Genomic DNA, 22,698 nt, shown 5'->3' with positions numbered 1-22,698 from the left:
AGGTGCTGGGGCCCAGCGGCCTGACTTGCCCCTCCCAAGGCCTCCTCCTGCCCAGCGGGACCGCCGAGGGCGCTCTCCCCCGCCTAGGCTTCGCCTGCCGCCCCGAGTTGGCCGGCCAAGATGGCCGCCGCCCGCTAGGTGGGGCGCACCGCGGGGATGCCTGGGAGTTGTAGTCCAGGCCGGCGCGCTGACGCACTTCGCCGCGGGCCGACGGGCGCCATTGTGCGCCGCGCGCGGGGTGAGTGCGGCGGGAAACTTGCGCCCGTCGGGGGCTCAGTTCTAGGGCCGCTCCGCGGGGAGCGCCGAGCCGCGGCCCCTACCATACCAATCGTAGCAGCCCAGAGCCAGCCTCGCCTGCCGTCCTTCCCCCGTGTGGCCTTTAGGGGCAGTGGGACTCGGGGACTCGGGGCCCAGAGGACGCGGGGCGGGGCCACCCCCTCCCGGCGCTTGTGGGCAGACGGGGGCGGGGGGCGATTCCCTCCCGGTGAGGAAGGTGGGAAGCCGTCCCTTTGCGTGTTCAAGAGCAGGTGGAGACATTCCTTTAGGGCGTCTTCCGAGGTGGGGAATGGACTTGTCATTTCCTGTTGATTGGGCCGAGGGGGGCGGGGGGCCTTGGCGTAGCACTCATGCCCCTCCCACCTCCCAAATTCGACCTTCTCAGGACTCTGCCCACTCCCACGAGACACGTTGAGGAAGAGGAAGGTATGGCCACCGGGCTTCCGACGGCCTGGTTCCGTGTGAGTAGAGGCTTCTTTATGAGTTTCTAAGTCTACCCCTGGATTTGGGAGCGGGGGTGGCGGGCTGATGGTGGGACACCACCTTCCCTGAGATGCCCCCGAGCCCCGTAGCATCTCGGGAAGGGGAAGGGGAGGGGGAGTGGATGGGAAGAAGAGACCCTAGTGGTGGAGGGATAACAAGTTACTTTCCAAGGGAGTGGTTAGAATAGAGGTCCAAGTATGGGGGATACTAATTTACCGTTTAAACTGGGGGTGGGATGGGGGTATGCATTGTCAGGTCTAAGCAGGGATCAGGCTTATATTTAAACAGTACTTTGGCATTAGAGCTTAGTCCCTGAGAGAAGAGAGCTGAGGATGAATCCTTGACAGGTGAAGGAAGTAGAAGCAGTATGGGAAGTGGGTGGGGGCTGAAGGCTGGGGTTTGATCATTCAGCTCACACAATCTCCTAGCAGGAGGTATACACACTGATACAAATGTTGGAATCCCCAGGTAAATAAAAAAATGGAGAGGTTTTCAGAGAATGAAAAACCTTCTCCAGCCTCATGGGTTGTCTTCCTTGCTGTGACCTGATAGGGTCAAGCTTGGGTTTGCTGTTTCAGACAAATGCAGGAACTCATGATGAGACACACCTGGAATGCTCAGGTCACCGTGTTGATTGTGCCTACATGTGCTCAGTCAGCTTCCCCTTCCTGTCAGCATGGGTGACAACAGGCCCTGGCTGAACACGCACCTGTGGGTTTTAGGAACCAGTGACCTTTGAAGATGTGACCCTGGGTTTCACCCCGGATGAGTGGGGAATGCTGGACCTCGAACAGAAGTCCCTGTACAGGGAGGTGTTGCTGGAGAACTACAGGAACCTTGTCTCAGTGGGTAAGGATGGCCTCTGTGTCAATAAAGATCTGCGCTTTGCAGCACGAATGTGGTGCCTCTTAAGTGTGTGTCTGCTTCGGCTCAGCCTGCAGGGATCCGAGTTCAAGTGTCAAGGCCCTGGAGCCTGAGGGAGAGGGCTTTACTTTGTACCCATTGGAAAAGGGCAATTTCACATATAACTTCTGAAGCTTTACCTAGTCCATCCGTCAGAGGCGTTGAATACCAGGGAGGTGGGTCTATGAGGAATGTTTCCAGCTGCCGCAGTGGATGTTTACTGTGTTTGTAACAAGAATTTCAGGACGTGGTGTCTGTGTCTGACAGCTCAGGAGTATCATCAGAGACCCTGATCCTTTCCATCTCTCCATGGTTAGTGTGAAGTTTTCCATTCTTAGGTTAGTATATGCACGGCTGTGATGCCAAGCGTCATGTCCATGTTCAAGGCAGAAAGAAGGAGAGACGGCAACCCTGGCTAGTTCTCTTTCTACAGCTGTCATACTTACAAAGAAAAAAAAAATGCCTTAGGCCCCCAGCTGACAAACTTCCCTTTGTGTCTTGCTGGCCAAAACCAGGTCCCAGTGCCTCCTTTACTGGCAAAGGAGTCCAGAAAAGCAAGCAGCTGGCAAGTGGGATGGGTAGGGTTATTAACACTGCCCTAGACCAGAAGTCATGCCCTAGCAGGGGAGAACACAGGGACAGAATTGCTACAGCAGGAAAGTATTTTCTCCCAAACACAGACCCCCGCCCCAAGCACTGTCTCTTTTCCCTTGGGCAGAACATCAGCTTTCCAAGCCAGATGTGGTATCTCAGTTAGAGGAGGAGGAAGAGCTCTGGTCGGTGGAGAGAGGAATTCCTCGAGACACCTTTTCAGGTGAGAACCAGGCACATGGGAGTCCTGGCACGGGAGTCCTGGTTAGTGAGGAACTAGTGTATTAGAAAAGGAGGTGGATGGGGAAAACCCCCAGTGGGGTGTTGTGATGTGTAGCTGCAGACATGCTGAATCAAGCCCTGCATTTTCCTCTGGCTTCAGAATCAGGGTGTACTGCTTGGTTGAACATGAACATGAACCTGTTGCCGGTGCCATGTTGGCAACAGGGGCTCCCTCACCCTGCTTCACTCATTGTCTAACTGCCCTTCCATCCTGTCATCTCCAGTAACTGGTGTGTGTCTCTGGCTAGATTTTTTAGATACGTTTACATTTATGGATATACGTTTGTTTTGGGAGGTGTTTCCGTACTCAGTGCAGACAGGTCTGCATCATTCATTTTAACAAATGCAAGTGTAGTCCACATTTGATTTTTTTACTTTGTTTTTTGCGATACGCGGGCCTCTTACTGTTGTGGCTTCTCCCGTTGCGGAGCACAGGCTCCGGACGCACAGGCTCAGCGGCCATGGCTCACAGGCCCAGCCACTCCGCGGCATGTGGGACCTTCCCGGACCGGGGCACGAACCCGTGTCCCCTGCATCGGCAGGCGGACTCTTAACCACTGCACCACCAGGCATGCCCTGATTTTTTCACTCTTGATGGACATTCAAGTTGTTGCAAAAAACTTCCTCGCATAATTTTTTTTGCACTCAAGTTGGTTTTTTGTAGGTAAGGATTTCTAGAAATGGAACTTAGAATCAACCAAGATGTAAGTGAAAAAATCTGGTAGCAACAAACTGCTAAGATCTTTTAAAATACATATAGCTGCTCAAGAACATGAGAGCTTTTCCTTTTCATAAGATACCAGTGATTTATAGTCCTGTTTTAAGATTTTCAGATCTGATGGGAAAAGATATGTTCAGTTTAGTTCATATTTCCCTCATGAAGTTGCACGTATTTTCATAAGTTTACAGATCATTTGTATATTTGCTTTTGTTAGTTTATGTATTTTCCCTTTTCCTATTTGGTTTGTCTTTTGTGTGTGTGTGGTCAGGAGGACTCTATATACTATATGTTATGGATGTTAATACTGCAAATACCAGTCCAACATTTTTTTTTTTTAAAGGGCTTCAAATGCTTGGCCTTTTTATTTATTTATTTATTTATGGCTGTGTTGGGTCTTCATTTATGTGCGAGGGCTTTCTCTAGTTGTGGCAAGCGGGGGCCACTCTTCATCGCAGTGCGCGGGCCTCTCACTATCGTGGCCTCTCTTCTTGTGCAGCACAGGCTCCAGACACGCAGGCTCAGTAGCCGTGGCTCACGGGCCTAGTTGCCCCGCGGCATGTGGGATCTTCCCGGACCAGGCCTCGAACCCGTGTCCCCTGCACTAGCAGGCAGATTCTCAACCACTGCGCCACCAGGGAAGCCCCAACATTTATCTTTTACCTTTATTTAGTCTCCATAAAGAAGTTTTATGATTTCAGATATTTTTTCTTTCAAATCTGTCTTTACTCCTATTCTAGGTTTCATGTCATACATAGGCAGGTTGTACAAATACTTTTGTCAATTCTGGTATTTTTGTGGGCGGGGGGTAGCTGTTTCCTATAACTGGGTTTCCTTGTGTATATGATGTGGGGCACAAGTTTTTTCAACACCGTTTTCTGACTTGGTTCTTCTCATTATTGGAAACGCCATCTTTATCAGACTTAATTCCCATAGTCATCACCATGTGCAGGCCTTCTTGGCCCCTTATGCTCCCATGGTCTCTGTCAGTGTCTGAGTAAACACCATATTGCTGTACTTATTGTAACTTTACAACAAACTTGGATAAATGGTAGTTCCTCTCATTATTTAAAAAAACAACACATCTGTTTTCAACCAAATGAACACTCACCATCAGCTTGTCAGGATTCATTGAGAAAATCTTGTTAGAACGTGTCTTACATTTGATTGGATTCAGACATTCCTTGATGCAGAACTGGTCTCAGTTGAGTTTTGGCACAGGTGTACAGAGGGATGTGCTTACCTCACTGTGCTAGTCAGGCCTTCCAAGTGCTGCTGGGAGTTCACTGTAGTTGCTGTTAATCTGCTCAGGTTAATCATCCCTTGCAGTCTTCCTTAGTTGTTGCAGATGAACCTGTCATGCTGCTAAATTCTCTTATTATTTGTAACAGTTTTGTTAGAGTCTCACTAATTTTCTCAGTACAAAGTCATCTTACTGGCAAGTATAAAGGAGGAGGCAGTTGTATTATTTTACTTCATTTGCACGATCATGTAATTGCATTCATCATATCTGGTACTTCCAAAACACTGGGCTGAGAGTGTGCTGATTTGAGTATCCGGTCTTAGACTTAAAAGGGCATGTCTCTAGGTTTTGACAAGCATGCTGCTGGATTCTGTGATTCAAATCAGTTTTTATCTGGATAAAGAAATAGTCACCTCACCCTTTCTAATAAATGAAAATTAGTAATAGCCCCAATTTCCCCCCTCCAAAGCGACCATAGGGATTTTCTCATTTGAACAATTAACAGTGACATAATCATAGAAGTGCCCTTGTTGTAATGTGTTGCTGGTGTCTGTTAACTTATTTTTTTAGGGTTTTTGCATCAATATTCATAAATTAGGTTGGGGATGTAGGTGGTTTTCTTCTTTTTGTTTGTTATTTTTGAACGCTTCTGTATCAGAGTGTACTGGCTTTATAAGGAGAACTTTGGGTGTTCTCCCCGCCTTTGTTCTCTGCTCTCATGAAAGTGGCTTCGGAGCAACCTGGCAGTCTTCAGCTGTGAAGCCTGCACCTGGCCCCATCTTTGGTGATGACCTTCTGTTTGCCACAACATAGACTAGAGTCTTCACTGACTCTTTGTCCCCCTTCCCTGGACTCCTTTGTTAGCCTGATGGCTCAACATTAATATTTTTTCTTTTCCATATTCACGTCATTCCTTTCATTCTCTACAGTAAAAACCTCCCTTCTAACCATGAGCACAGGTAACTAAACCAAACCTTACCTGGAAGGTCCCCAGCAACACAAGCACTTTCTATTCACCCAACATGGTTTCTGTTCCCCCCGGTTGATCCAGCTTCCTAAGGTCTCTTCCCATGTTTGTGGCTCTGGCTTAGGTCTGTGTCTCATCCTCTCTGGAACTTAAGTCCCATGTGGGCAAACCTCCCAGCCATGCAATTCTGGATGGTCTAGTAGTTTCCTAAATCTAGCTGCTGTCGGGGGGGCATTGGGCGCCTATGGTTCTGCACATCTCAGGGGAGCTGGCTTGACAGGTGACAGGAGATTTAGGGGTGGTGCTCCAGAACGAGAGACCTTGTGCAGGGAGGCTTACCAGGACAACTGCAGGCTAGGCCTGAGGTGATAGGTGCTTAACACGTTTCTGCTGTGTCACAAAGAGTCCTTTATGTGATTTTTTTTCCTCCACTGCTTCCCCTTTACTTCACAAATATTTGTGGAAGGCCTCTTGTGTCCTATGCAATATAAAAAAAACAAAAAACTGTACACTTAGGTAGTAAGCCAAAGACCTAACATAATCCCTGCCGTTGTAGACTCCTTAGTCTAATAGATGACAGCCTTCTACAAACAAGCTACATAGACATAACTGTGTAAACACAAACAGTGGTAAGTACTGAGAAGAAAAAGAACATGGTGTAAAGTAGGGAGCAATGGGGAATTACTCTAGAAGAGTTGGTCAGGTGACAATGCAGGGGTGAGATTTAAGCTGATTCCTGAAGAAAAGAAAGTCAGCAGACGTAAGAGTGGTGGGGAAGAGCTTCCAGATACAAACACCACTTGGGGTTACTGTGAGAATGGAGCAGGCATGGCACATTCTGGGAATGGAAAGTCACCCACTGGGCTGGGAGGAGGTAACCGAGGTGTACTGACTTGCAAGTTAAGTTTGGCAGAGCACACAGCGCTTCCACTGTGAAGGGGGTTTGATTTTCATTGAGTACGTGTGTGGTGTGCTTTTCACAGCTCACTCTGTGAAGATGGAAGGGCACAGACAGAAGCAGGCAGCAGGCTGTGGTAGCATCTAGGGAAGAGGTGGCAATACCTGGCCTGAGAGCGTAGCAGCAGGGTTGGGGAGAAGCTGGCTCCTCCCCATTCGTAGGTGGATTCAGTGGGGCTAGTTGAGTAATTGACCCAAGAGAGCAAAGGAAAGGAAACTGCCAAGAACTGCTCATAGGTGAAAGCTTCAAGGGATTTCCTGTGACTGTTCTTTGTAACATATGTATTTACTATATATATATTTTTTTAACGTATCAGTATTTCATTTTAAAAATACAATAACAGTGATATTACGACCCTGGAATTTTTGGCATTAGTCATTGACATGGTTAAGTCTGATAAAGGCAGAGACTTTTGAAGGGTGGAAATAGAGGTTTTCTTTGGTTTTTATTTTTATGTTGAAATAATTTTAGGCACAGTTAGTTGACTAGTACAAAGAACTACCTAATAGCTTTCACCTAGATCCAAATGTTTTTAGAACTCTCCCATGTCTTGACTGGTTTCTGTTAATGAAGTATGAATGAGAGGGGACTTAGAAACACCCAGGTAGAGGTTTGTGAAGCCAGCTGAATGTATCTGCCTGGACCTCCTCTTGAGGCAGTACATAAAAACATGGGAATCATAGGTGTTTGGAATGGCCTGCTTTACTATTAAGAGAACTTCTCATCTCCTGCAGTGGTCTCTTTCTCCCAGCACTAATGTAGCTGTGCCTCTCCTCAGTGCAGAGAACTGGAACTGAATGAAAGCTAGGCCTCTCTGATGCAGCTCATTTTGCATGTGTCTTCAGCTCTCCATGACAGTAAAAATGGCAGCATAGGCATTGGTTGAAGTAGAAGGGAGACTGGATAAATGCTGAAGACAGGTATTCATCTTCAAGAAGGCACTAATTTGAAGAGATGCTATGAAGATAAGGAATGTGGAGAAATACTTGATGGCACTCAAATCTTCCGCCTTCTCACTCAAGTGTTCTTCAAGAAAGTATTACTATATGTGTGGTTTGGGTGGAAAGCTTGAGACATAATCTAGATTTAAACATTAAGAAAGCAATAAAGACACTATTTTGAAGGTCATGATTGTAGGAAAGCCTGAAGGATATTTAACTTTTTTTGACTGGTTAAGAATTTAAGCAGGAGAAGAGCCCTGCAAATATGAACGTGGCAACTCTCAAATTAGTACAAACATCAACAGAAAAAAATAGCTTGTACAAGAAGATTTTTTTGTTGGGAGGAAGAGAAGGAAATTTTTCTCCAGATTTCATCCTTTGTTTAGCCTGAGAGGACTCACATGGGCTATATAAAACCAACATGTGGGGAATGTAGGAAATCAATTGTTTTATACAAAGGATAATTCTTTCAAGAACAAGACTAGTGTGAGAAAGCCTATTCTCAGCTCAGCCTTGAAGAGAAAGCTCACACAGGAGACCCTGAATGGAGGAAATCCTTTTCATCATGAGTTTTCAACATGAGAACTCAAACATGGAAGAAATCTCAGGAATATAATCATAGCAGGAAAGGCTTCTGGCCTGATATAGTCTGATTTGAGAGAATTCATACTGGACAAAAAGTTCCAGTTCTGTTCAATTTGGAAAAATTCTTATACCAGATATATCTGAGAACTCTGAAATCATGGGAACATGATTGCTGTGGAAAGGTTTCATGAATAGCTCTCTTTTTCAGCATCACAGAAGTCATACTGGAGAGTGTCTGAGAAAATAATTAGTGTTAGGAAGGTTTCAGGAGTCACAGAACCCACTGGCAAGAAGCCCTTCAGTAGGAGTCCTCATTGTGTTCAGATCAGAGGACTCATATGAGAGTAGACTCTCAATGCAATATGCACAGTCAAGTCATTAATCTTAGCTCTCACCTTATTTGACAGAACAACAGAAAAACTTGCACTGAAAAGAACCACACTTAATAATATAAATGAAATTTCTCATTGTTTTTATATCAGATAGGTCATAAGGAAGGCGAACTCTGCAAAACTTTGATCACGTAAGGATAGCCATCCCTTGGTATCCATGGGGGATTGTTTCAGACTCCTATGGATACCAAAATCCGTAGATGCTCAAGTCCCTTATATAAAATGGTGTAGTACAGTGCTCGCTTTGGCAGCACATATACTAAAATTGGAACGATACAGAGAAGATTAGCATGGCCCCTGCATAAGGATGACATACAATTCATGAAGCGTTCCATATTTAAAAAGAAAATAAAGTGGCGTAGTATAGTCAGACATGAAGGGTCAACTGTACAAATATATAGTAAAACATTCTGTTTTTCCAATTTGGGTTCTATTATCTATCTGAACTGAACATCTAGAACAGATGTTAAGTAGCATGGGTGACAGCATGCATCCTTATTTCAGTTTCCCTTGTAAGTCCCCAGTTGCTAGGACAATGACTGACTTTCTAGCTCAGGAAACTGTTGAGAGAATAAATGGTTGGAAAATTTTCAAGAGACAAGAGGGAATCTTCAAAGAGGAGACTCTGAAGACTAGGCCAGGCTCTGAGACAAGAGAGTAGGTAAGGGATGATAAAGGGAAATCTTAAGATACTGCTACAAAGAACTTTGAGAGGGTCACATCCTTGGGGACGGTGCAAAAGTCTAGAATCTTGAGTGACCATCAAACATGTTTTGGCAGGAATCCAGCCTATCAGGGTGTGGTCACATACTGTGCAGTCTTTATTCAAGAATACTTTATGTTCTCTGTTACCATCCATCTGTGTGTTCTCTAGGACCACGTAATCTTAATCCTTTTATCTGGGGACCACTCTCTCTGGTGTCCAGATACAGTCCCTGGAGTAATTTCAAAGCCTAAAGTGCTTTAACTGTTAATTGAATAAGAAGGAAAGTAAATGAACTAAGCATTTGACTCAAACCTTTTTTGGCGAAAAAATACTTCCAAAAGTCCTGAGGGAAAATAAGATAAAAGCAGGAATAAATGAGTCAGAAATGAAGAAGAAAAAAAGCCCGTTTTCTGGATAGACAGAATAAATAAAAGGCAAACTAAAAACCTATACAGGGAAAAGAAACTCTATTCAGATACTCAGCAATACATGTAGTTCTCATTATAGTACTTTACCCAACTGTTATAAAGAATAAGCCAGCTCTATGTACTGATATGAAACAATCTCCAAGAAATATATATTTCTTAAAATATATATCTTTTAACATACATATCTTCACATATATAAAGATATATAGATGTACATGGGTTTTTTTCCTTACAACTATACACACACCAAGTATGAATGTGTCAATTGGTTATCATTGGGAGAATATAGAAACTGATAGAATGTAACTGTCTCCCAAGAAGGAAACTGGGTGGGAGGGTGACTTTCCATTTTTAGAGGTGCTGCCAGTAACTATGCTTATAAAATGGAAACGACTGTCTTCTTCCTGCTATGTCACCAGTTCCTGCCACAACGTAGGGGCTCAGTAATTATTTGTTGAGTACAGGAATGAACCAACAATAAGATGGAAAGATTTCTGGAAAAGTGTAAAGTTGGCAAAATTGGTCCCAGGAGAAATGTAAAAACCAACTTTTTCTTAGAACAAAGTGGCCAGTTAGTTGTGTTTCTATATTGACCTGGGCAGTGAATATTTTCCAGCTTCCTGTTAAAAGACAGTTTCCATGGAACATGAGCTACTCAATGACAACACAGGGTGCTATGTTAACAGGTTCTTCTGCAATGTATACATAGCATCGTTCTCACCAAAGCACAAAATGAGAAAAATATTGAAAAGGAGGAAATATTTGTAGCTTGTAACAATTAACACCTTTTTTAAAAAAAGCTAATCCTCTGAAATAGTTATAAGAGTTGAGCAATTGCAACAGACTGCAAAATACAGAAGCGAATAGCTCTGGCTTATACCAGGAATAACCAATTTAACACAGATAGAGGATAGATTCTGTGAGTGATACTTTTTTGAAATGGAACCTAAGAATAAATTGTTAATGAGCAGGCTCTATTTGGAGAAAGTTATGTTAGAATGCCATGGAAGACTTAAGTAAGTACTGTAAAAGCATTGACTTCTTTTGAGAGCTTACAAAGGCTAGAAGTGTGTGAAGTCCCTTTCTGAAGTCCTATAAGTCCTCCACAGAAGTGCTGCTGTGGGAGCATGAATGCAAGTCCCTGACCTGGCTGGTCTGGGAAGAAGCAGGTGGGGTGCAAACCAAGTGCCCTCTTACCCCATGGCCTGCTTAGGCTCCTAAGTAAAAGATGGGAACTTTGTAGCAACAGCCATCCTCCCATGGTAACTTCAGATGGGACACTCACAGTGCCAGTGAGATTTCCTGAAATTTGAAATATGGGTAAATCCAGACATAAGGCTAAAAGGCCCAAATGTCTTGGTGAACCGTTCACCAAGGCACTTAGTAGCTGTGTTGTGTCAACAAATACTGTTTGAGCACCTGCCAAAATGCCAAGTACTGTTATAGGGGTGGGTCACCACGATGAACAGGGTGGAAAGGCCCCCTGTCTCACTGGGCTTACATTCATTCCAGAGTAGCCACTAGCACATGTGGCTAATTAAATGTAAACCGACTAAAATTAACTTACCAGTCAGTTCCTTAGTCGCACTGGCCATCTTTCAAATATTCACTGGTCACCTGCAGCTAATGGCTACTGTGTTGGACAGTGCAGATCTAGAACATTTCCTTCACCAAAGAAAGTTCCACTGGGCAGTGCTGTTCTAGAGAAGGTGGAGAGAGAAATTAGTGAGTCAGATACTTTAAGGTGGCAATCAGTGCTATGAAGAAAAATGAAACAATAGGGTATCTATCAGGGAGTGGGGAAGCATGGGTGGGCAATACTAGTTTAGAACTGGGCAGGAAGATAGCTCTGAGATGATGACATCAGAGCTGAGAGCTGGATGGGGAAGGAGATCAAGGTGGAGATGCTAGGAGAGACTATCAGACAGGCAAGTGCAATGACTTCTGGATAAGACACATTTGGGCACGTTTGAGGAAAAGTAAGATAGTTGCTATGTGAAACCCTCTTTGGTGTAAAGGGCATAAAAGAAGAGGGTTTGGATCCCAGCTGCTCCCTTCCCCAGTGTGTGGCCTTGGGCAGGTTCCTATCCTCTCCCAGCTTGGATTTCTTTTGTGTAAAGGTTGGACGCTATTGCTTAGTGGGGCTGTGGTGGTGTAAAAGCCCAGGTCCTGGGGGGCTTTCATGAAATGGTAGCTACTGTTACTGATTCAAAGACTTTCACTGATGTAAAGATCGTCATAAGTGGCTTTGGCAGATCGTCCTCTGGATCTGGCCTAGGGGTTTCCAATGCACGAGACCCAGTTAGCAGCCTTAGCGGTGCAGTGGGGGGAGACACGTTTAGAAGGCAATATAGCAGGGTGCCCAGCAGAGCTGAAGAGCGTGATGGGGAAAGGAGAAAGGGTGAGAGCTGGGGGCATCCTGAACAAGGAGGAAGAGGGACAGGGGAGTATGCAACGGGGATGAGGGGAGCTGACCCTGCCCCCATCCCCCAACAAGCTGGTAAAAGATCATTGTAATTAGTTACTATTATATTTGTGGACTGGTAGCCCTAGTGTACCTGGTTAAGCAGTCCGCATTCCCTAGGAAAGTGGGCACTATGAAGGAGACAGCTTACCTGGAAAGGAGCAGCAGAGAGAACATGAGAGTAGAAAACGGTAATTAGAAGAAGAAAACAGCAGCTCCCATCAGCCTTTACTATTGTTCATGCAGTACTGGCTTTGGGTCCCTAATCACTTAGGACTTAGGGGAAACTGAGGCCCAGAAGAATTAAGCCCCTTGCCCAAAGGCTCAGTGAATTTGTGTAATAGCCCCCTAGCTAGATAGGGGAGTTGCAGGGGAGGGGACTAAATTGCCCAAATTCCCCCCAGGGTTATTCAGCTGGTGGGTTGAAAGCCAGTACTTGGAGCTGCAGCGGATAGGGATAATTTTATGCAGCCCCAGGCAGGTAGGTGGGAAAGTGGGTGAGTCAGTCAGCCCTGCCTCAGTGAGGTGGGGATCCAGTTTCAGCCTTGTTAGCTGGTAAACACAGCTGTCAAGTGGGGCGAATACTTTTCTGGAACGGACAGCCGTGAGGATTACCTTAGAGGTTTTGGGGAGTGGTCCAAGAGATGAGACGGTTAGAGGACTGAGGTGCCTAGGATGACATTTACCCATGGGTTTAGAGGCTTGTGGCCATCTCACATACTGCAGAGCACCCTGTAGGTGCTTTATGACAACTGCAGAACCAGTGTCCGCCTGAAGGGCTGCTACAGCAGGGGGAGGGCGGATACACTGGAATCTCAGCGCCAAAAACATCGGCAGAGTTCCTGACATCCAAACCCAGACAGGCTCTACAGTTTAAAACTGTAAACATTTTCAGTGAGCATACAATGCAAGATTCTAAGAAAACACCCTGGTGCCCCCGAGGATAAGAGGAAGTAAATATATGATCAAGATTAAAGGAGAAGGGGTGGGGATGGAGGGGATGAAGTAGAATAAAAAGGACCCAACGTGGTTTATTTAAAGGAGAAAGCATTAAATAAAAATTCCTAGGAGTACAAAACGGAAATTTCAGAATTTAAAAAGCTATGAAGCAATACGGAAAATTAAGTTTGTTCTTAAGTGTCATGCATGATTATTGCTCAAAATGGTGCCTGTGGCCCAGCACGGAGCCGCTAGGGAGCCCCACGCCCACCCCTTGTGGGGGCTGCTTCTCAGGCCAGTGTTGCTGAGATTCTGGTATAAACTCCTATCTCCCAAGTTATCCTCAGAGAGAAATTCCAACCAAGCCTTAAGAGCTGTAAGTGAAAGAAAAGTGAACTAAGCTTTCAAATCAAGAATGACCAGGTGGTGGTGGGGATAACCCTCCAGAAATCCTAAGCAACAGGAAGGGAACTAAATGCTCAAGATAACGCAGATATGAATTGGGCGGGCAAGCCTCCCGATGAAACTAACTCAAAACCTTATTTGGGAGGAAGTAGGGGGAAGAGGTTAGAAGTGAGAGATCAAATGCCTGCCATGATTTTTATCAAGGAAAAAGTCACTTTAAACGTAGGAAAGAAGTGACTGGCAGCGGCCGATAAGCCACAGTATGGCCCAGGACCTGTTTTTCAACCCTGGAGCGCCCAAGGCCAGTCTGGGGTGGCGGGGCGGCCCCACCCGGCACTGGGCGACTCCTGACCCCGAGCTGACTCACTCGGATAGCGCGCCAGCAACGGGCGACGCCCGTGAGATCCGTGGAGGCCGCCGCCGATCCGAAGTGTGTAGTCAGGAATTTCCGAGAACGGAAGACAAAGCCGTAAGGAGACAGGGGAAGAATGTGGGGGCGGGGGAGGAAAGTGGGTGGGGAATCCGGGTGGTCGTTGCTCTCGGGGAAAGCGGCCGCGCTCCCCTCACCCCGCGTCACCCAACGGGGAAGACCTGCAGCTCGGATAGGTGTGTGTGGAGGCTGCGTCGGCGTCGCCCCAGGACGCGTCCACCGTCGCCGGGGAGGCCGGGAGAGAACGCGAGTGGAGGCCAGAGGCGAAAGCCCCACCACTAGCCGAGCGGCCGCCATCCTGCCAAGGCCCTCAGGCTAACCCAAACCCTCAACATGGCGGGGCCGGAAGTCCGCGGCGTGGAGGCTCCTGGGAATTGTAGTGAGGAGGGTGCCTGACGCACTTCCGTCCAGGCCGGAAGTCGCGGTTCCGCGCTCCTGGAGCTCTGAGAGGAGCGAGCGAGGCTTCAGGGTCGGGGTGGGTGCGGCATGGGCTTTTTAACCGCTTCACCCTTTGGAGGAGGGGCCGGGCGCGCTCCGCGGACTCTGCTAAAGCCAGCTCCCCAGCAGCCCACGCTGTCTGATAAGTGCGCCCGGTGGCCGATGTGGCAGGTGCTTGGGAGGCCGCAGACGGCGAGGAAAAGCACAGAGGCAGCGTATGCAGGGAGCCGCTGCTCCTAATCGCTTCCTGAGTTTTGTTTTTTTTTTTTCTAACGCAATTGTAATTACTCCCACAGTAGTGTGAGCAAAGTTGCTCCTGTGCTCCAGGGATAGAAAGCCAAATTCTGACAGCAGGAGTTTGCAGCAAACTAAGAGTTTATTGCGTGGAGACAAGTCTCAGATCCACTCCAACTTGGTCTTTGAGTTAGGAGTGTTTTAAAGGAAGAACTGAGAGTCTAGGGTTAATCATCGTCTTGTGACATTACTTAATCGTGGTTTCAGAAGTCATCATGTCTCTGGTTTAGGATTCTCTGGCTAGGTGGTCCATGGTTCCAGGATCTGTTAGCTCATATTACCGTGAAGAGATAACTTGAATTTGCATTTTAATGATGTTATCAATCACAGCAGTATTGGTCATCTGACACTGGTTGATTGATGTTCAGTTAGCACAGGATTGAGGTCAGCAGGGACAAGAAAGGGGATAAAGTTTTGGATAACAGAGGTTAATCATAAACTCGGCAGGGGAATCGGTTTTAGGGGGACTCATTCAATAGTAATTTCCTGTTCTGCTTTTTACTTCATGTGACAGGAACATTTCTATGTTGTCATAATCCCCCTAAAACCAGTGTATTAATTTTTTTAATGCTTACATGGGAATCTTTCACAACTTTCTTGACCTGTATTTTAACACTACCTGTGTCTTCCAGTTTTATTTCATCATTTACCACATTGCTAGGAAGTGAGTGTTGTGGAAATAAAGACCACTCAGAGGAGGACATGCAGAGGCTACTTACTCAGAGCCCAAGGCGGTCAGCCACCGTCCCTTATGTTTGGTAGAGACTAAGGCAGGCTGGGAGTGGGAAGATTCATAGTGGAAAAAAGGAGAAGGTTCTGATTGGAAATTATTGGCTTGGGGTCAAAAAGAAAACTCTATAAAACAGAAATCTAACCAAAAATAAATCATAGTCTGTGTTATTTACTTTTTTTAATTAATTTTTTTAAACCTCTAAGTCATTTAGAATTAGCATTTCTTCTTGGAGTTATAGAGAGCTTCCCTTAGCATTTCAGGACCATCCTGGAGTTCTGTTCAGCAAATGCTCTGTGGACTCTATGACAAGACCCAGCGTCCCTGCCTTTCCCAGACATCCTTGTTCTTGGCCCCCATGGAGGTGGGATCAGGTTCTGTTCCCCTCATGGCTGCAGGCATATACAGCATAACAATTCTTGTTATCTCTTGGTCTTTTTTTTTCCTTCTATGTTGAGATATAATTTATATACCATAAAGTTCACCCTTTGAAAGTATACAATTCAGTGGTTTTTACTATGTTCACAAGGCTGTGCAACCATCAGTATGATCTAACTTCAAAACAGTTTCTGCATCCCAAAGAAGAAACCCTGTATCCATTAGCCATCACCCCAAAGCCCTTCAGTTCCCCCATCTGGAAACCACTCATCTGCTTTCTGTCTCTATATATTTGCCTATATTGGGCATTTCATATAAATGGAATTATACAGTATGGCGCCTTTTGTGTCTGGCTTCTTTCACTTAGCATAATGTAGTCAAGGTTCATCCATGCTGTATAGCTAGACCATATTTTGTTTGTCCATTTATCACTTGATGGACATTTGAGTTGTTTTCCCTTTTTGGCAATTATGAATAATGCTGCTGTGAACATTCTTGTACAAGTTTTTGTATTGACACATGGTTTCAATTCTCTTTGATTGAAACTCCTGGATCATGATACAACTCTGTGTTTAACTTTTTGAGGAGCTGCCAGACTGTTTTGCAAAGTAGTGTAGCAGTCTGTATTCCTACTAACAGCGCACAAGGGTTCCAATCTTTCCACATCCTCACTAACAGTTGTTACCACCCATCTTTGATAATAGCCATCCTAGAGAGTATGAAATTGTATTTCACAGTGGTTTTGACTTGCATTTTCCTGATGGTTAACGATGTTGCTCACCTTTTCATGCATGTTTTTGGCCATCTGTCTTGCTCTGCTTTTGACGTACAGAGTGTCCTGAGGCTCAGTTGGACCCTCAGTTCCATCCTTTTCCTGCTGGGAATCCCCTGATGAAGATCGAGGTTGTTGAAATCCTCACACTGAACGAGGAGGTGGCTCTTCCCCGGAATGCCCAGATCCGCGCCCTCTATGCTGAAGATGAGGGCCTAAGCCCAGACATCCTCAGGGAGCCCACTCAACATCTGGATAAGCATCCAACTGACCCTGAGACCGCTCGCCAGAGGTTCCGGGGGTTCCGCTTTGAGGAGGTGGCAGGGCCCCGAGAAGCCCTGGCCCGGCTGCGTGAGCTGTGCCGCCAGTGGCTGCGGCCCGAGGTTCACTCCAGGGAGCAGATGTTGGAGCTGCTGGTGCTGGAGCAGTTCCTGGGCGCGCTGCCCGGGAAGCTCCGGATGTGGGTGGAGTCGCAGCACCCAGTGGACTGCCAGGAGGCAGTAGTCCTGGTGGAGGATGTGACCTGGATCTCTGAGGAGGAAGGTGAGTGCAGTGGAAGAGTGGGGAGACAACAATTCCTGTGAAGGCATCTTGGAGGGTGGGGGCAAAGGAACCCCAGGCTTCCTGGGAGGGGTAGGGGAAGGCTGGTGCCCACTCCATCTACACCAAGGACATCTGCTTTCCCCCCCTCCCCCAACCCCAGTTCATGAATCAGAGCTTTAGATACTTGCTTGCTGACGTACCTGTCACTACCCCTGGGCCAAGGCTCTGAGAATGGCTTCCTCTCTGGACCCTTTTGTGGAAATGGAAGGTCTCAGGCCCCACGTCAGAGCTGCTGAAACCCTTGGGTGAGGCCTGGCACTGCGTTCTTTAATGAGCCCTCCACACATTTCTGATGGAAGCCAGCAGATAATGTGCTTCATTTTCATCCCTCTGGGATCCCTGCTATATCAATATCAGTCACACAGGTGTTGTATTTCTGGTACGCCTTCTCTTTTTTTTTTTTAATATTTATTTATTTATTTTACTGTTTGGTTACACTGGGGCTTAGTTGCGGCAGGTTGTCTCCTTAATTGCGGCTCGCGGGCTCCTTAGTTGTGGCAGGCGGGCTCCTTAGTGACAGCATGTGAACTTTTAGCCGTGGCATGCATGTGGGATCTAGTTCCCTGACCAGGGATCGAACCCGGGCCCCCTGCACTGGGAGCGCGGAGTCTTAAACCACTGCGCCACCAGGGAAGTCCCCTGGTGTGCCTTCTAACATCATACACTCAGTGGAGGCTGTGGATAAAATGGTGACTGAGATAGACAGGACTCATGGACTTACGAGCTCAACAAGCCTCCAATCTAGCAAGAAAGACGGGAGTCTGACAAATGAACGTGTGTTTGACGGTGTGGGGTAGAGAGGGTAACGGTGGTGGTGGGCCAGGGGGACGGCACAGGTTCGGGACGTATTTGGGAGCCAGCCTCCATGAGGCTTGATGTCCTTCAAGCTGAGTTCCGTGGAGTGCAGACCCTGCTTTCTGTGTCTGTGATGGGTACCTGGAAGATGTTTCTTGAGTGAATGCGTGATTGACTGATTGATTTTGATGCTTGAGGAAGAGGGGGAAATCTGAGGCTGGATGGTGGGATTCAGAGAAGAGGGCTTCCTGGAGAAGCAGGTGCGGGGAAGGAGAGGGGCAGGCGGCAGTGGGAGTGGTCTCTTCCACAGGCACCGAGTCTGGGGTGCTGTTGTCTGCAGGGTGAGGGCCCCAAAGTTATCCACATTGGAACCCCTTGAACCTCACATGGCAAAAGGCATTTCACATGTGTGATTAAGTTAAGGATCTTGAGGTGGACGGATTATCCTGGATTACTTGGATGGGCCCAATGTCATGAGGGTCCTTATGAGAGGCAGGCAGGAGGGTCAGAGTCAGAATAGGAGATGTGAAAACTGAGGCAGGGGTGATACAAGGAAATTGTCACAAGCTATGTATTTTACATAGCCTCTAAAAACTGGAAGGAGCAAGGAGTATGTTCTCCCTGAAGCCTCCGGAAGGAATGCAGCCCTGTGAACACTTTGATTTTAGCCCTTTGAGGCTGTGTCAGGCTTCTGATCTCCGTAACTGTAAGACAGCAAATTTGTGTTATTTTGAGCCACTGGCATGGCAGCTTGTTACAGCAGCACCAGGAAACTAATATAGGTGCCAGGGAGGCAGTTGTTGAGCTCATTGAGATGAAAGGCAGTGAGTCCGTTTCACACCTTGGGGGTGAATGAAACCAATTAGTGTTACAGGGGACGACAAAAGAGGCCTTCCAGGGAACCCTATGAGTCCTGCGTTTGTGGTCAGCATGTCCATTGAACCTCTTGGGCATGACTGCCACAAGCCTTACACAGAGTGGCCCAAGGGAGAAGGACAATATATTGAAAAAGTCCAAGGGTGATCCAGCTTTAGGCATGGCTAGACCCAGCAGCTCCACTCATCTTCAGGACTCGTCCTCTCTGCTATATCATACTTCTGCTGGCCTCTGATGGCTTCACTCAAAGGCACTGTTTCCATGTAGGGGCTCCCAGGATGGAATTTCTCTTTCCTAAATGTTCCAACAGATTCCCCTTTGGCTCTGATTGGCTGGCTGGGGGGCCCATGTTCATCCCTGATCCAATCATTTTGGCCAGGAGGAAGCGACGGCCTGCTGGGCCAGCCTGGGTCACATCGTGTGTCCCCCTTGATAGTGGGGTGGCGTCATCATTATAGAAGCCCAGGGACCATGTGGGGACACATAAAGAAAGACAGACATCAAAGAGCCATGGTCAAGAGGGGCCATAAAGCCAGGCAGAGCTGTTTTCTGAGGTGGAAGAAACTTGGTAAAATTTGCATCAAGATGGGTTTGGGGGAATGAGTCTGGTCCTGGGGCCAGGGGAAGTTCCCCACTCCGTGGTGTAGCAGGAAGGAAGGAGGAAGGGGTGGAGGGCGTGGAGGCCGGAAATGGGGTCTTTGTCTCTGAGGAGAAGGTGTGAGGCCAGCTGCTGAGGTGAGCGTGGAGGTGAGGCAGCTACTTCAGTGGAGGGACTGGGTCCGGAACAGTCCTTGGAGGGAGAGTGGGTGGGACCCGCAGTGGGGACAGTGGTGCCCTGTGGTCATACACATGGGGATTTGGACACAGGCTTTGAGAGAAGAATGAGGGGCACGATAAGTTATGGGTCCCGGAGATAGACGTGGGCTGTCCTTGCCCCACCTCACCCTGCGCTTTCGTCTCTTCCCAGCACTGCCCACCCAGGGCCCCACCAGCTCTCTCCAGACCACAGCTCAGCAGGAGGAGGACATGGCCACCAGGCTGGTGAAGGCACTGCCTGAGGTGAGTGGGGAGTGTCACCCTTTCCTTCTCTGGTCCCAGCATCCCCCTGCAGGCCTCCCACAGGCAGGCCTTTCAGAGTGCTGAGTGTAAAGGGCAGGCCTGCCCTCCAGCGACTGTGGTGTCATTGGAGACCACGACAGGGCACAGTGACCAGGAGTCGGGAAATCTGGAGGGAAGAGTGGGAGGGGCCAAGCGTTCGCAGCCTCGGGCCCAGGCGTCCAGATCAAGGCTGGATCCCAGTTAGAACAAAAGAGGCTTCATCCTTCAGAAACGCAGAGCTGGGTGTTTATAACTGAAACAAAACCTGGGATTTGCTTCAAAATCATCAGAGCTGGGGTGTAGACGAAATAGGACTGGCCCTGTCTTGCTGACTGTTGAGGCTTAGAGAGCAGCCAGTGATGGTGTCTACGTGATCTTGGCCGGGGCTCACATCTGCCTTGAGCATAGGAGTGAATTTACCAGCTCTCGTGTAATGAGTGGGCTGGCGCAGGCTCCAGGCACAACTGTATTCCGGGGCTCCAGCCTCTTCCTTCTCAAGCAGGCTCTGCCCCTTTTGGGCAAAATGCCTCCCAGATCCAGACAGAGGGCGGTGGGAAGCCTCTTCCTCCCGGAGTGCTGGTCAGCTCCTCGGAAAGGACTCATCACGGTGCGACCCAGGCAGCCACCCCACCCCCAGGCAACCCCTGTCCCCATGGGGAGGGGCTGTTCCAGAATGGGGTATGCCCAGGGAGGTGCAAGGCTGGCCCGAGGGGTGGTCTCCGGTGGGAAGTCATGGGGAAAGGGTAGAGGCGGTTTGTTTGTGGCACTCTGTAGTTCCTTGTGAAGTAGGGCTCTTCCTCCAGCCTGGGCCCCAGACTCTGGTTTTGTGAGAGCAGACCCATTGGACTTTTTACAGGCCCCAGTCAGCGTTTCCAAGCAAACCTCCAAAGCTGGGGCATCCCAGCACAGTGAGCTCTGTCGGAATGTCCCTGCCAGCCTCTCTTCTGTCCCCAGCAAGGACTCCCTGACCCTCCTGCTGAAATACAAGGTGTGTGACATTGCAGGAACCGGTGACCTTCCTGGACGTGGCTGTGGACTTCAGCAGGGAGGAGTGGGGGCTGCTGGACCTGACACAGAGGACCGAGTACCACGACGTGATGCTGGAGACCTTTGGACACCTGGTCTCTGTGGGTAGGGCCCTCCACGCTTCCGGGACTGGGATGCCATGGGGGCTCTGAGTCAGGGCTTACACCCTCTCTGGGCCCTGGACATGCCCTCGAGTCCCCTGCACCGTCCAGGGCCTCTAGCTGACACTGTACTTCGGGAGGGGTGGGGCTCGTAAGAACAGAGGCAGCCTCAGGTCCAGTGAAGGAGCGATTTGCTGTCCACCCTGAGGGTGAATGAGAACAGGGACTCTGAGAGCTGGGAGATGCTCGCAGCCCTTGCCCAAGGTCGCTGTGCTGCTCTTTGCTGCTTCACTGCTTTCAGTCTCCCTCCCCAGGGTGCGTGACTGTACTTGGAAAACACAGCTTCTGGATATTTAATTATGTCGTACTGTCGACCCATTTTAGCACTTTCTGTTTACAGTATCTGTACCTTTGTGTTTCTTTCAGGGTGGGAGACTACTCTGGAAAGCAAACAGTTAACTCCAAACCCCAACACACCCGTGGAAGAGCCAGCCTGCCACCTGAAAGTGGAGGAATTCTCGAGGGATGACACCCAGCCCTCTACCTCAGGAGACACCTTGCAGGCTGGGGCCCCGGAGGTCTTGGACACAGCGTTGAAACCAGTAGTGCTCACTCAGGAAAAAACCCTCCCTCAGAAGCCACCCGGTGAAAGCCCCAAACCCCAGGCAAGCACAGGTCCCGACACAAGCCACATCTCCCTTCAGAAGACCATTCCTAGAAAACGCTTGCGCAAGCGTGACCCCACGGTCAAAAAGATGACACACAACCCCTGTGTAAAACTTCATCAGAAGAGCTGCAGCAGGGGAAAGGACCAGGAGAGCGGGAGCTGTGGGAGAACCTTATCCCGGAGCACTCAGCAGATCACGTTTACGCGAATTCACAAAGGGAGCCAGGTGTGCCGATGCAGCGAATGCGGGAAAACCTTCCGGAACCCCAGGTACTTCTCCGTGCATAAAAAGATCCACACGGGAGAGAAGCCCTACGTGTGTCCGGACTGCGGGAAGGCGTTCGTGCAGAGCTCCTCCCTCACGCAGCATCAGAGGGTTCACACTGGGGAGAGACCCTTTGAGTGTCACGAGTGTGGAAGGACTTTCAACGACCGCTCGGCCATCTCCCAACACCTGCGGACTCACACCGGGGCCAAGCCCTACCCATGTCAGGACTGTGGCAAAGCCTTCCGCCAGAGCTCCCATCTCATCAGGCATCAGAGGACTCACACCGGCGAGCGCCCCTACACCTGTAACAAGTGCGGAAAGGCCTTCACCCAGAGCTCGCACCTGATAGGGCATCAGAAAACGCACAGCGGGGTGAAATGCAAGAAGAAACAGCCTACCTCGTAGCCCTCAAGCCAGGTGAAGAGACCTCGCCTTTGCAGCCTGATCCTGCAGTGTCACATGAGCGAGCCTGGTTGAGATTCCGGACTGAATGTGGAAAGCCTTGAGTGATGAAGTTCTCAAGACCAAAGGATGACCAGGGAGACCGCCCTGTACGTAAGTCAGTAAGAAAAGCAGTGGGGAGTATCGCTAATGAATACATCAGTTGGAAAAACATTTAATTTTTCGCTCAGTTGATTTGCCATTTTAATTTGTTCGGTGGTTTTTAAAAGTGATATTAGTGAAACCTGAAAATGCTTATAATCTGTTTAAAAAGCCAGGTACCAAAAAGTCTGTGCACTGATATTATATTTGTGGTAAAGTATTTATGCATATGGACAAGGATTGAAAGAGAACCTAGATAAATAAACTATATATTTCTGTGGTAGGATCTCTGTGTGTTTTTTCCCACCTATTTGATTAAACGTTTTTTCACTAATGACTTGATTAAAAGAAGCAATGTTAAAACAAAAGGGGTGGGCCCTGGGTAGACCTGGGAAGTT

The 22,698-nt window shown here is 48.1% G+C and overlaps 1 protein-coding gene, 1 long non-coding RNA gene and 1 other non-coding gene across 12 annotated transcripts; 2 read left to right on the top strand and 1 right to left on the bottom strand.

Moving 5' to 3' along the window:
* The first annotated feature begins 20 nt into the window (after window positions 1-20).
* On the top strand, window positions 21-22,661 carry ZNF274 (zinc finger protein 274). Of its 10 annotated transcripts, XM_022564828.3 has the most exons (8): window positions 21-238; window positions 662-737; window positions 1,482-1,608; window positions 2,381-2,476; window positions 16,384-16,866; window positions 19,565-19,656; window positions 20,552-20,822; window positions 21,249-22,661. In XM_022564828.3, exons 2-8 carry the CDS (start codon window positions 705-707, stop codon window positions 22,160-22,162), a joined length of 2,016 nt encoding a protein of 671 aa, XP_022420536.1. In that variant the 5' UTR covers window positions 21-238; window positions 662-704; the 3' UTR covers window positions 22,163-22,661. The 10 variants fall into 10 exon arrangements, with proteins under 10 accessions (XP_022420536.1, XP_022420535.1, XP_022420538.1 ...); XM_022564827.3 differs by lacking the exon at window positions 21-238 and having other exon boundaries at window positions 245-737; XM_089901958.1 differs by lacking the exon at window positions 21-238 and having other exon boundaries at window positions 650-737; window positions 1,312-1,608; window positions 21,249-22,658.
* On the bottom strand, window positions 24-14,054 carry LOC149744527 (uncharacterized). The gene is made up of 3 exons (XR_016390819.1): window positions 13,649-14,054; window positions 11,041-11,173; window positions 24-5,941 (listed from the first exon to the last, which is right to left on the bottom strand). It is a non-coding gene; the product is annotated as an uncharacterized LOC149744527 (long non-coding RNA).
* LOC115802596 (U6 spliceosomal RNA) lies at window positions 8,575-8,680 on the top strand. Its single transcript, XR_004023098.1, has one exon. It is a non-coding gene; the product is annotated as a U6 spliceosomal RNA (small nuclear RNA).
* Window positions 22,662-22,698: the final 37 nt, after the last annotated feature.

This window comes from Delphinapterus leucas, chromosome 20 (genome assembly GCF_059928025.1).
Source record: "Delphinapterus leucas isolate spDelLeu-1000000601 "Yukka" chromosome 20, BTC_Dleu_Yukka2, whole genome shotgun sequence".
Lineage (NCBI taxonomy): Eukaryota > Metazoa > Chordata > Mammalia > Artiodactyla > Monodontidae > Delphinapterus > Delphinapterus leucas.
This window is presented reverse-complemented; position numbering and strand designations above follow the sequence as displayed.

Bases quoted from the DNA above. Each gene is read 5' to 3' on its own strand.
- ZNF274 (XM_022564827.3), top strand. From the start codon at position 627: ATGCCCCTCCCACCTCCCAAATTCGACCTTCTCAGGACTCTGCCCACT. The intron at 738-1,481 runs GTGAGTAGAGGC...TGTGGGTTTTAG, and splicing joins TTCCGACGGCCTGGTTCCGT to GAACCAGTGACCTTTGAAGA. The intron at 20,823-21,248 runs GTGGGTAGGGCC...TGTTTCTTTCAG, and splicing joins CCTTTGGACACCTGGTCTCT to GGTGGGAGACTACTCTGGAA.